Source organism: Chelonoidis abingdonii, chromosome 3, assembly GCF_003597395.2.
Source record: "Chelonoidis abingdonii isolate Lonesome George chromosome 3, CheloAbing_2.0, whole genome shotgun sequence".
Taxonomy (NCBI): Eukaryota; Metazoa; Chordata; order Testudines; family Testudinidae; genus Chelonoidis; species Chelonoidis abingdonii.
The window spans coordinates 149,038,549-149,052,480 of NC_133771.1; the positions used below are offsets into that span (position 1 = coordinate 149,038,549).

Below are 13,932 nucleotides of genomic sequence, written 5' to 3' on the forward strand. Positions count from 1 at the left end.
AGCGTAATCAAAGTGATATGAGCTACAGAGGTGAAATCTTGGAAGAGTGTTGCCATTTTCATAATGTAATCAAATTAATAATGTAATAATAAATAATGTGTAATAGTGTTGTAAAAAACCCAAATTATTTCCAAGATTACTGCTTCTATAATTTATGGTCCGATAAGGGAGAAAATCCCTGGAAATATTCATTTTTAGGCGGGGGTACGTGAGATTTGATATTTTCCTGAAAGGGGTTCATGGGTTGTTAAAGTTTGGGAACCACTGTCTTAGTGGATATCCTCTAATGTTCTGCTGAACACAATAAGCACAAATAGGCATCCCTCTGAATCATCAGATTCTCTGCTGACTATGGCTTACAAGGAGACAAGTAATAGTTTAAGGGTGTTAGAACACCACATCTATGAGACATCACTATTAGTAACTGAATCTTCAGATGTCCACCTGCCATGGTGTAGCATTGCTTCATCGAGAAGGAAGAATTTATCACTGATGTGGTTGATAGCAGCTTTCTGGAAGGATGGCAAAGAGGCAGTCCTGAGAGAGAGACAGACACTGGAGAAGTTAAAATTTTGAGTACAGATCTTAAAATTGGAGGTACACATCTACCCTGATATAACACAAATTTGGATATAACATGGTAAAGCAGTGCTGGGGGGGCGGGGGGCTGCACACTCCAGTGAATCAAAGCAAGTTCGATATAACGCGTTTTCACCTATAACACGGTAAGATTTTTTGGCTCCCAAGGACAGCGTTATATTGGGGTAGAGGTGTATTGTGTATTACTCTTATTTGCAGCATTTAAGGCCATATTATGTATGCTCTGCTTAATGCAGTTCTCTTAATTCTTCACACTATGTTTTCTCTTTTAATTCATTACTCCATATCCTATTTTCCCTCACAGCCAGCTGTAGTGAGCTGGAGCAGTACCAAAGTACACTGGAAGCCAAAATACGCTTACATTCTGAGGCCAAGAAAGTGCAGATGAGGTCACCCTGGAGAAGCTGGCTTTGCCAATAGAAAACCACCCGAAAATGAACAGTAACCAAGACATTAAGAACCAAGTCTAGAAGGCCAATTATAAAATCCTAATATTTTGAGTAAAAGTGACTTAAAACACCCTAGCATGCTATTACTGATCTCTAGTATCTAGTCTGAAATGGTGAGGAAGAGGTGGGAGTTTGGTTAACCAAACATGGGAAATATTACTTTTACAACGCATCAGTGTGTGTGTTACAAAATCTCTTCTTATGATTCAGGCACAGACTATGGCTGTACAGACATTCCCGCCCTCTTTTTCTCCTCCCCCAACACAGACCTTTGGGAGCTTGATGGAAAAATACTACTTTCTGATAATTCATGGACAAATGCCAGTTACCAAGATTCATCTTTGGATGATTCTGCTTGGATAGACAGTGAAGTCAGCAATAAATGCTGGAGATTGCTTACTTAGCAAATAAGTGGGGAGATGTAGGTAATATCGCATGACAGTGATGGAATTTTGTTCTCTATCAGCTCATGTTTGATGGTTTACAATGCTCTGCTTTTGAGAACATGGTTATGCTGCCATAACCTCTTTCCAGAATACAACTGAAGAAAAGAGTAACAAACTTGTGTGTGGAACATATGAGAATATTCTTCCTGCCTGATCCAAACAGCCTGCTTTGTCTTCGGAAGACAATGAATCAGCTTCACAATGACTGGGAACGTGAGATGGATAATCTCAGCCAGTGTCTGTAGATGAAATGTGCCACAGTATCCATCAAGCTGTCTTTTCTTTTCTTCCTGATGTGTGTGTGTGATACCCACTGGCACTGAACAAGAAGAGCTGCCTATTTTCGTGACCGCTCAAGTACATTCTGAGTGCTATGCACTGTTAACTGCTGGAAAACTGGTGACTCCTGAGTCTTATACACAATGGTCATCCAAAGTAAACATGGATGGCATGCCCAGTAAAATAAAGATGGTCACATCAGTGTTGCTGAAGAAATACTGGCATAAGGAAGGAAATTATTTCCTTACCAGTTGGTAAGGAAATAAGATCACAGCCATTTTGAAGCCTGGAAAGGAGGCCCCTGATTCCCCAAAGATACTGGCTCATCTCCCTCCTTAGCAGTTGCTATAAACTGGCGCGGCTCCTACTTCAAAGGTTGTAGCTGATACTGGAGCTACTGGTCCCCAAAGAGTAGGCCAGATTTAGAACTAGTTGCAACTGCTGTGACTTAGTACTGGCCTTAACCAGCTACATAAAATCCGACTACCAGTGAAAATTAAAAACAGTGGCAGCATTCATTGACTTTCTGCATAAGATACTGTATGGCGCAGAAGTCTCCTGCTGAACTAATTAGCTTTTTGGTGCTAATCAACAATCAGACTTATCACTGAGATGCTGAGTAACAGAAAAATCACTGTACACCTTGGTGAATCTGCCAACACATCGTGGAGATTGAACAATAGCCGCCCGCATGGATCCATTTTAGTGCCTGCACTGTTCTCTCTGTACCAGCAACATTCTGGTCACATCGTACCGTAAATTCATCTATGCAGATGACACTGTGCAAACAATGCAAGCATCAGCTTTGAAGGCCACAGAAAAGGTCATGAACAACTACCTCTGGACCTTTGAGAAGTATTTCAGAGCTTGGCAACTGAAACCCAACACTTTGAAAACACCTGTCTCTGCCTTCCATTTGAATAACCATGAGGCTGAAGTGCCAAGGAAAGTGGACTTCCGTGGTCTGCCTCTACTCCATGACCACAATCCTGAGTACTTTGGAGTTACCCTTGATCAGATGCCAAGCTGTCACCAACATGTTGACAACACCAAAAAGAAGATAAAGACAAGGGTTAATATCATCAAGAAGCTCACAAGCATATCCTGGGGATGTGCAAGCATGCTTCGAATGTCAGTACAAGCCCTGGTCTTGTCAATGGTGGAGGTGTTGTATGCCAGTTTGGTAAAAGAGCTCCCACACCAATCTCATTGACACTGAAATCAGTGATATCCTCACAATTGTTAGCAGCTCTCTCAAATTAATGCCAATACTGTGGTTACCAGTTTTGGTGGACACTGTGCCAGCCAACATCAGGTGAGACATTGGTGGGGTCCAGGAGTACAAGAGGATCCTGGCCACTCTGGATCTGCTGATACACTAAGACCTCATTTCGTTGCTACTTTCCCCATTCAAATCCAGGAAGCCTTTCTGGATCTGTGTGTCAATGCTACAGGCCAATGGAAAGGACGCAAGAACTTGCTGGCTTGAATCTTGGGCCGCTTGTGTGATATTCTGAAGACCTGACTGAAGATCCAGCGAAAGACGTCCTAACATTCCCCACAGGCAGTGGACTGCACTCAGCCGTGTTTGGACAGTGCTCAGGGGGTGTGGATATCTCCATCACAAATGGAAAATCAAAGAATCGCCATATTGTGACTGGTTAGCTACAAACAATGCGATGCATCAGACAACTGACCCATTCGTATTTGCAGTGGTGGCACAAGGGGGAACGCGGTGGCTACCCGAGAAGCATTAGAATGGTTTTCAAATCTCAAAATCTAGTTACAATCCAAGCCCATTTCTTTTCAAATAACATACAAAAGAAGAAAATACAGAAACAATGGACACAATCATTGAATCTGTACAAATTCCCTGGCAGAAATTCACCATCAGTTCCCTTGGTTAAAGAAAATTATATGCTGTATAGTACTTAAGTAATGTGGTACCATGAATATTTAATGTGTATATTCTGTGTTTACTGGGTATGTGAAGAAATTGTAATCTAAACTTCACTTTTTAATTACAAATTTTTTGTCCCTTGTTGTATACTATGATATGTCTCTCCTATGTTCTCCTTCCTCCCTTCTAGAAACTGCTTTTGTATATTCCTTTTCACCCAACCTCTGAGTACAAACTGTTTGGATGCAAGGATGGGGGAGGCTGGGATGATAGGTTTTCACTGCTCTCCAGGACCCATTTGGGTTCTTCTTTTCCAGTGTGAACTACTATATTGATGTACACGGTCCAAAGAAAACAAAACTCTTCTTTCCTACTGCCAACAATTGGTCACAGTACTCTTGGAAAATGGGCAAACATGGAGTCAAGTAAGATATGGTCAGAAAAATGACAATGTTGTAAGCATATTTGCTCCCTGTGTGTATTCAGAGTCCTATCTGCTGTCTTTGACAAAAATAAGATTTTACTCTTTTTATGCCTGCGAATCTAAAGAGTTGTAGGACACTGAGTTGGATTCTTCTCTGTCTCACATATCAACAGAAGTGTTAACTAAGTTCTAGTTATATAATCTTTTATCTGGAGGTGAATGTTTAGAAAGGTACATACTTAAATAGCACCTCTGCTGGATTAGGATTACTGGTGGTGATGTTGAGTTAGAGCAAAGCTTGGCTTTCAGATTGCATGTTGAATTTTCAAATCTTATTTTCCTTTAAATGGATCAAATTTGTTCTAGAATTGTTGACTGCATCTGGCAAAATTCAGACCTGTAATTCTTCACCAGTGTATCAGCATCAATGATAGCAAGAAAACATGGCTAAAAACCTCTTTAGTGTAGTTTTAGGAAGTTTTCATTTTAATATACGTATTTAATTTCTGCCTTTTTTTAGCCTGTGCTGTATTTCAAGTCCGATTAACTTATTTTTCAGAAGTTGAGGTATTAACTGCATCATGGTGCTCTAGTGGAATGCTTGCAGCACACAAAAGTTCTGTAGTCATATAGAAAATATTCAGTTTATGGGATTTAGCAAACTATGGCATGTGCTAATTTTGAGTCTTTTTTGTTGCAGTTCCCAGAGTGTGGTTTCTTTGGCATGTATGACAAAATTCTCCTCTTTCGCCATGACCTGAACTCGGAAAATATTTTGCAGAGGATTACATCAGCAGAAGAGATACATGAAGGAGATCTTGTTGAGGTTGTGCTTTCTGGTAAGTCCTTTGTAGTTGTAATGAAGCCATTCTTCTTACTGAATAAAACAGTCACACTATTTCAGTACACTGTCTGCAACACTATAACTATGGGCTGTGGGTCTTGAAGCTATGTGGCTGAGCAGGCTTTGAGGCAGATTTCCAAAGAAATCCAACGTGTTCTCTGAAATGGTATTTGTGATTCAGTGAATTTGTCTTCCCTGTGACTGCATCTGCACTAACAAACTTTGTGGTCTTAATCCTCAAACTCTGGTATTAACTGTGGAAGCTAAAGTATAGATAGAACTCAGGTGTGGTTTCCTTCCACCACCCCTTTTCCCCCAGCACCGATGTTGTTTATACCTAGGTCTACACCCTTTCCATTTACAATTTCCATTAGTGGTGGATTACAGCAAAAAAGTGTGCTAATGTAGATGAGTCTTCTGAATCATTACCTGTCAGGATGTGGTGTTATGAGACATTGTGTTACTTGAGTGAACCATCTCGTACAGTGGTTCTCAAACTTTTGTACTGGTGACCCATTTCACATAGCAAGCCTCCATGTGTGACCCCCACCCCCTTATAAATTAAGAACACTTTTAAATATATTTAACACCATTATAAATGCTGGAGTCAAAGTGGGGTTGGGGTGGAGGCTGACAGCTTATGACCCCCTGTGTAATAACCTCATGACCCCCAGTTTGAGAACCCCCGAACTTGTAGATGATGCAGAAAACAAAGGTGGTGGTTTTTAAAGAACCCATTGCATTTTTCAGAATCTTTGTGGTGTTGGTCTTTATGGATCTGATTCAAAGCCTATTGAAATAAATGGAGAAACATCCATGGACTGTTGGCAAAGTTGGAAATGGAAACCTAACAGAGTATGTCTATTCTGCATTTTAAAATCTGTGCAGTGAGTCTTGGAGCCCGGGTCTACAGATTATGGCCTGCAGGACTCTCACTATAGTGCTAAAAGCAGCATTGTAGACGTTGTGGCTCAGGCTCTGAAACCTGCTCTCCTCCCTGGGCTTTAGAGCCAACACTTTGACATATATCAGTAACCCAGGGGAAATAGAAAGCAGGGGTATGATAACTGAGGCCCAGAATGCCACCTTGAATACTGAGAGGAATTTCTTGCCTAGTTTCTGAGACAGGAGTTAGATCCATCCAGGGAAATAGGAATTGCATTGGTCACTGTTCTCCTGGACTTGTCTCAAGCAAAACTGGAAAGGCAGTTTCCTTGAACCAGGTGTTGTAGCACAGTGGTGCCACAGGACTCTTTGCTGCTTTTACAGATCTAGACTAACACGGCTACCCCTCTGATACTCTAATGACTGAAAGTGCAAAATGGTAACCCAGTTTTCTTTCTTGTCTCTTGTTGGCAGAGTACTTCAGAAGACAGTAAAATTTGAGTTGTCACCTTGGTAGCCTGGTTTAGCGTTATCCTTTGATTACAGTCCTGCCAGTTCTCTATTCACCTAATATTGTTCCAAGTTATTCTGAATTATCTTTTAAGTAATGTTTTGTGAGGCACCCTATCAAATGTTTTAATAAAATTAAACGATACTTAATCTGTTGGGTTTTCTTCACTCATGAATTTTGTAGCTCCATATGCGCCACCCCCCACTATCCAAGTTTGTCAGCGCTAAGTATTCTTCAGTAGTTAGTGCTGTTTGGTATTCATGATTCTATTATCTTACAGATACCAACAGATTAGAAAGTTTGGCTAAAAACTGTGCATGAGTGTGTATGAGAAATCCTCCAAATGTATGGGATTTTGGGATGTATTTTTTGTGTTAAACAGCTTGATGGTGTTCTTTGCAACTACTGTTTTAAAACAATGAACTGTTTCAATAAATACTTATTCTTATAGTCACAAATATATAATTTACTGCAATTTTTTTAAAGCTTTGGCTACAGTTGAAGATTTCCAGATTCGTCCTCATGCACTTTATGTGCATTCTTACAAGGCCCCTACATTTTGTGACTATTGTGGAGAGATGCTTTGGGGTTTGGTACGACAAGGATTAAAATGTGAAGGTAAGTCAAGTGTTAATAGCTGATAGGTGAATCATGATGTTTTAGCTTTTATCTTTACCGAAAGTTACAGGGAAAGTATAATGGTAGGCTCTGTACCTTAATTACGTTGTATAATTAATTTGTTGGTCAGCAATGAATTCAGTTTTTGGGAAGGAGTATAGTTCAACTGGAGCTTTGACTTTATATCAGGAAACCTGAGTTCTGTTTGTGGCTCTGACACCCAATTTGTATGACCTTGGGCAAGACACTTAATTCCCTGTTCCTGTTTCCCACCTGTAAAAAAAGGGAATAATACTTAATTCCCAGGGGTTTTGAGAGGCTCAATTAGTGTAGATTTTGAGTTCCTTGAAATAGCTTTTTTTAATAGTTTAATGGAGAGAGTCCCAAAGGGGAGCCCTTTTCCATATGGCCTTTGTCCAGCTGGATTGTGGAAAGTGTTGCAGCCTGTTGTCATCAGGCTGGTGTCCAGGTACTTGAAACACACCACTTCCTGCCCATTGGCTTCCTCTTCACTCCTGTGGCTTCAGCTTAGCCATGAGAGCCTGCCTGTGGAAAAAGTGAGGAAGATCAGTAGCCACACACGATCTGAGAGACCCTGTTTCCAGGTTTTATCAAATATCAGGCAAGAGTAATTGGAAATCATTATTTAGGTAAATGGCAAACTCCAAAATTTTTAGTGCAAAGCAAGCCATTATTGTAAATTACCGTAACAATAAATACTGAGTTTCCTATTCTATTACTTTAACTGAATCTAAACAAATTGCTACATTTGTCTGCTATGTTTCTGGATTTATATTTTTCCTCTCTGCTTTATAAAATATTAATACTATACTTGCAATTTTAAAATATTTTAACTATTTGTGCTAAAGGAGGCGTTCTCTTTAGATAATTTTTTCAAACTGACATTTTTAGGCTGTGGATTAAACTACCATAAGCGATGTGCCTTCAAGATCCCAAATAACTGTAGTGGAGTGAGAAAGAGGCGTTTGTCAAATGTGTCTTTACCAAGTGCTGGGCTTTCAATTCCCAGACCAGTGCAAACTGAATACACAGCCAGTGCCACTGAAGAGGTATGTAACAAAAATGTAAAAACAAAATACACTTTATACGCAATAATGCTGAGTTAAAGCCATCGTGTTTCTGGGAACTAGAACCAGCCTTATATCAATTGATTTAAACTGAGTAAAAACTAGTTCAGATTAACCATTTCTGACCATGCTTGTTTATTTTTAACTTACTGGTGAATCTTTTACACTATGATATTTGATGATGATTCTGTGTTATTACAGGGATTGTGAGAAGTGAAATTTGAGATGGATTATAACTTATGTATAATTTTGCCATTAATGTGTCATTCACAGTAATGTGTATTCTTTAAAAATCTTGGGATAGGAGATGATAAAATGCATTGGTTCCTTTTGGAATATAGGTTTAGTGTGCAATTACTTATCAGTCTATAATAGTTAATTGGGTAAAACACAGTATAAATTGTACATTTATAGTGTGAGAAGAGAGAATGTTCCACAGAATTCAACAGAGGCATTTATATCGGGAGTAAAGATCTTACAGGAAGTATTCTTCTCATAGATATTATGCACAGTAGTCCCCCACTATTAAGAGGGATGAGAAATTAACACAAGCTCTTATATCCCAGACACGGCAACAAAACATCCAAGGGCCAATGGGGTCATTAGATCAGTTATATTTGTTACTAACTGTGACCGGTGGGTGGGAGTAAGATAACTGAAATTAAGCCTGTTCTTACCTTCTAACTGTCTGTTTCAAAAATAAAATCTAAGAGTTAATTGCAATTGATAGAAATAGCATTGTGTGGTCAGAGTTATGGCAGGGGTTATGTTGCAGTTACCAAATTTCTGCTTTGTTGTCTTTGGCCAGGATTCTGCATCTTAATTTTTGTCGAGTTTCTTTGCTGTCAAATGTGTTGGGTTGAGGTTCATTTACTCAACAGATGGGTCTAAGAGAGATTTATTATCGCAAAATATTCAGGCAGTAGTGATCAGTTACTTACAAGTGGGAAACTCATTAGGACAATCTTACCGCAGTTGCCTCCAGCACCAGACAGTACAGCTTCAATGTCCCTTTGTTACCACAAACTTATTTATATAATTTTATTATCTTTTCATATACATGTATACACCTCTACCTCAATATAACGCTGTCCTCAGGAGCCAAAAAATCTTACCGCATTATAGATGAAACTGCATTATATCAAACTTGCTTTGATCCACCTGAGTGCGCAGCGCCCCTCCCCCTTTACCTGCTTTACCACGTTATATCCGAATTTGTGTTATATCGGATTGCGTTATATCGGGGTAGAGGTGTATTAGATTCTCCTCCCTAGTCAGTACAAATTTAATGTTGTTCAAATTGGTCTCTTCTAGGTCTGTAGTTACTTTATTTTTACTTGTTCTCAGAAATATGATTACTTTGCAGTTTTCTTACACATGTGCAACATTATACATGATTACTCTGCAGTTTTTTACACATACACACTTCTACATATGCTTATGCTGTTAAACATTTTAAGAGTCTATTTTGATAATGAACAGCTAGGTTTCTGCCAGGCCTAAATATGTCTCTGCTCCCAACAATATGATGCCAGAAGATATATTAATCCCAGGCATAAACAGTTTTAAATTTCGCTAGAGAACACAGTGAGGCATCTGCCCCTTTCAGAGCTGTTTTGTAAAAATTGTTTTTATTCCTTGAGTGATTGAACTCCATTGTGGGAAGGGGATACCAGACTTTAGTGAAGCAACTTCACTTTATATCAGCTGAGGATCTAGTCCAAGGTCTTTAAGATACTGTCCTGGTCATTACGGTCTGTCAAGGTCTCATTCCCACTTTGAACCTTAGCGTCCAGAAAGTGGGGACCTGCATGTACCTAGCTTAGGTCTCATAGTGCTGCCACCAACCAAAATATAGTGTTTGGTACACTTTCTGTCCCCCAAAACCCTTCCCTGGGGAACCCTGAGATATACACTGATCCAAACTCCTTGGATCCTAAAACAGAGAGGGATTAACCTTTCTCTTCCCCTTCCCCCCGTCCCCAGACTTTCCCTGAGAAGTACACTGATCCAAATTCCTTGGATCCTAAAACAGAGAGGAATTAACCTTTTCCTCCCCCTTCACTCCCCCCACCACTCCCTGGCGAGTTCAGACCCAGTCCCCTTGGGTCTTACACAAGGACAAAATCAATCAGGTTCTTAAAAGAAAAGCTTTTAATTAAAGAAAGAAAAAGTAAAAATTATCTCTGTAAAATCAAGATGGAAAATGTTTACAGGGTTTCAGCTTTACATAGACCAGAGGGACTCCCTCCCCTCTAGCCTAAGTATAAGTTACAGCAAACAGAGGTAAAATATCCTTTCAGCAAAATACACATTTGCAAATCAAAAAAACAAATATAAAGACTAATTCGCCTTCTATCTAGTACTTACTAGTTAGAACATGAGAGACTGTTTCAGAAAGATTGGAGAAACCTGGTTGCATGTCTGGATCCTCTTAATTTCCCAGAAAGAACAAAAACTAACACAAACAGCACAAAACAAAGACTTCCCTCCACCAAGATTTGAAAGTATCTTGTCTCTTGATTGGTCCTTTGGTCAGGTGTCAGCCAGGTTCACTGAGCTTGTTAACCCTTTACAGGTAAAAGAGACATTAACCCTTAACTATCTGTTTATGACACTGTCAGACACTATTACTGTCATTTACTATGTACCGTTGGTGTGTTTGGTGTTCTACAGTACGTGGAGGGAGATGCCTTTCCTAACTTCAGAGACCTTACAGTATACATTTTACAGACAGTACGATTCAGGAACACAGTACACCTTTTGGTCAGAGACGAGAGGGTCCAGTCTCAGAGCACTGAAGATAAATACAACTAAGTTATCACTGGAAAATCTTTGCAGAAGTTCAGTTGAATTATGATAGAATAATCACTATTTCTTCACCTAATGTGGTATATCCTATTGTTTTTGCATACAAATTCTTCATATTTGCCCAGTGGATCTTAGATTTCATCTTTGTTTTTGTTTTCAGCGTTAAGGGGATTACATTGACAATATAGGTTACTGGATTTGCAGTTTTGTCAGTTGGTCCTATGTTACTATAGTTTGAGTTTTGCAGTGCCACATTCCTCCATCTTCTCTCATGTTCAGTGTTTTCCATGTGGTTGTCCTGAAACTAAGTACTATTATTTTTCTTTCATAAAGAATGCACCTAGATCAGCAGTAAGGCTTTGAATATTTCATTTAAATTTTTAAATTACACATTATTTTGGATTTTTACCTAATTTAGTAAATTGTCCCAGCATGCAAGGCTTTCTGAAACAGCGTGATGTGGCAGGTGTCTATTTCTGGGGTTATTGCCTGTAACGCCTCCCATTTTGGAGGAGTCTGCATATGAGGCTGATGTTTATCATAGGCCTGTGCTGTTTCTGAGCCTTTACCATACTACCTGAAGAAATCGAAAGTGAGTATTTTTGGTTTTGTTTATCATTTTAGTCCTTGTGGAAATACAGATTCATAAACTTTTTTCCTGCTCTCTGCAAATCTTTACAGTATGGTGCTTCCTTCAGACTTCCAAAATTACTTCTTAAAACTGCCTGGCCAACATGCTCTGCAAAAAGATGTTTGCTCAGTGTCTGGGCCAAACGCCCCTTGAAAAAAATTGTTTCTAAGCTTGACATGTTCTTATTAGAATCTCATGTGCGTCCTCTATTCCAGCGTTGCCAGCCAGAGCCCAGCAAGAGAATTCCCTCCTGGAGTGGGCGTCCAATCTGGATGGAAAAGATGGTGCTTTGCAGGGTGAAGGTTCCTCACACTTTTGCTGTCCATTCCTATACTCGTCCCACCATATGCCAGTACTGCAAACGTTTGCTCAAGGGCCTTTTTCGCCAAGGAATGCAGTGTAAAGGTAGGAGTTCAGTGCTCTACAGCAATCAGATTAATTTCAGTGAATGTTACGATATTTAAACATTTTAAAAATGAATCTCATTATCTAAAATAGCAGCTTTATTTAAAACAGGATTATATATTTAAGATAATTGCAGTTTTCATGCTTTGCTCCATTCAAAAAGGTATTAATTGGATGTATAATTTTGTGAATAATGTACTTGAATAATAAGTTAGTTCACATGTAGATCAGCAAAGAAGGTAATCCTCCAAGGATCATTCTGAGTAGCTAAAAAATATTGTGGAAGACATTCCCTCCTTTAAAAATCACTTGCATTTCAACCAGAAGCTTTTAAAAAACAAATACAAAAACTCTTAGAGACACTGTCAAGTATCATACTTAAAAAGACCTAGATCACATTTTTCCTGTACCAGTTTAGTTTCTTTCCATTCGGTGCACCTGTGTTTATAGGGAGAACATATTAGCATATCTCTACCTCCTTGTTTATATTCTCACATCTTTCTCACAGCTCTCAGAACATGGCATATTATCACATTATTTCTCTATTGACTCTGCATTTGCAGAATACCAAACACTACAGACTTTACCTACTCAGTGTTTCATTGCTTTGTTTGTGTAAAGGGGTTGTCATCCACTGCTCATGAGCGCATCCTCAGCCCTTCTGGTCACTCTGCCTTTGGCCAGCGAGGGGGACCTGGGCCTGCCCACTACTCTGGGTCCTAAGCCAGGGACCCTATGGCTAGCAGCCACCTGCTGCTTCCTTCACTACTATCTATTGGAGCATTCCTTGGGCTGCTTCTCACTATGTCCTATCAGCTTGTTGGGTCCCCAGCCTGTTCCCTGTTTAAGCAGGGTCTCTCCCGGGGCTCATTGCCCAGAGAGTCCGTAATAATCTGTGCTCTCAGGTGCATTCACCTGGTGAGCTTCTAACAAGTCTCTGGCCCTTCTTGTCAGGGCTATTTCTCCGAGGCCTCTGTGCCTGCAGAGCTTCCCAGTCCTACCCCTGCTTGGGCAGGGTTTCTCCCCAGTCTCCGTACCTGTGGAATTTCCCAGCCCGCAACTGCTCTGTCCAGTTGCTGCAGCTTTCTCAGCCAGCCAGGAACAGCATTCTTCCTCCTCTGGCTCTAGCCAGCAACTGAGCTGTCCAGGCCCTGCAACTTCTTTTATATGTGCCTTCTAGGCTCTGATTGGCTGCCTCTCCTGCAGCCTTTCTAGGCCACTTAGACAAACCTCACTCTATTGCCTTTTTCTGAGGTGGGGTGTAGTAAGACTGCAGGGCCTTCCAGAGGGCCTCAAAGGGCCTGGTACACCATCACAATTTGTCACAGAGAAAGCTAAAAATCCCAGAGTGGTGAATCTTAAAAATTAACATAGAATATTTTACAATCTGATGGACATTTCTTCCTGGAGTAAAGCAGAAAGTCAGGTTTGGAGGCTAAACTATTTGGTCATGTTTTAGTTTGAGACATGTTGCCCAATAAATCTACAGTAATCCTGTGTGTAAATAGCTTTTGTTTAAAACTTTCTTTTGGTTTTGTTTTCTTTCATCTGTTATGTAAAAGTAACTGTAAAATTGAACACCAGACAATAGTAGATTTCTTTGCAATGGAAAGAGTTATAACCTCACATCTTTCATCTCTGCTGGTATTACAGCTTGAAAATTCTAGGCTGCATCCAGATTATTTAGGATTTAGAACCTCTGTCTTGTAGGACATGCACTGTTGATATATAATCAAACAACAAAGCTTAAAAAGACACTTGAAACTTTATTTTAAACTTTAGAGAGTGAAAATGGTTGATAGCAGTCACTTCAAAGAGAACTGGTCCTGAATCCATCCAGACACATGGAATTCCTCTATCCGCAATTTCAGGGAAGTGAATTTCAGTAGATACAGATAGCAAAAAAGCGCAGAGAAGTGAGAAATGTGCGTGAAAGAAGAGAGATGAAAAATAAAGATGACTAGCATTTCATGGAGTATGACACTTTCTTCTCAGCTCCTTATTGGAATTCTGAGCGTCTTAATTTCTCCAGCTACTCAAA

General features: G+C 39.8%; 1 protein-coding gene across 2 annotated transcripts in view; it reads left to right on the top strand.

The window, feature by feature from the left end:
- The window catches only part of PRKD3 (protein kinase D3), an 89,495-nt gene that overhangs the window by 42,644 nt on the left and 32,919 nt on the right, over positions 1-13,932 (top strand). For both annotated transcript variants that reach the window (XM_032805169.2, XM_032805168.2), the window contains 4 exons: positions 4,799-4,937; positions 6,825-6,956; positions 7,869-8,026; positions 11,702-11,891. In XM_032805169.2, coding sequence (XP_032661060.1) covers positions 4,799-4,937; positions 6,825-6,956; positions 7,869-8,026; positions 11,702-11,891 — 619 coding nt within the window. The remainder of the gene's footprint in view (positions 1-4,798; positions 4,938-6,824; positions 6,957-7,868; positions 8,027-11,701; positions 11,892-13,932) is intronic.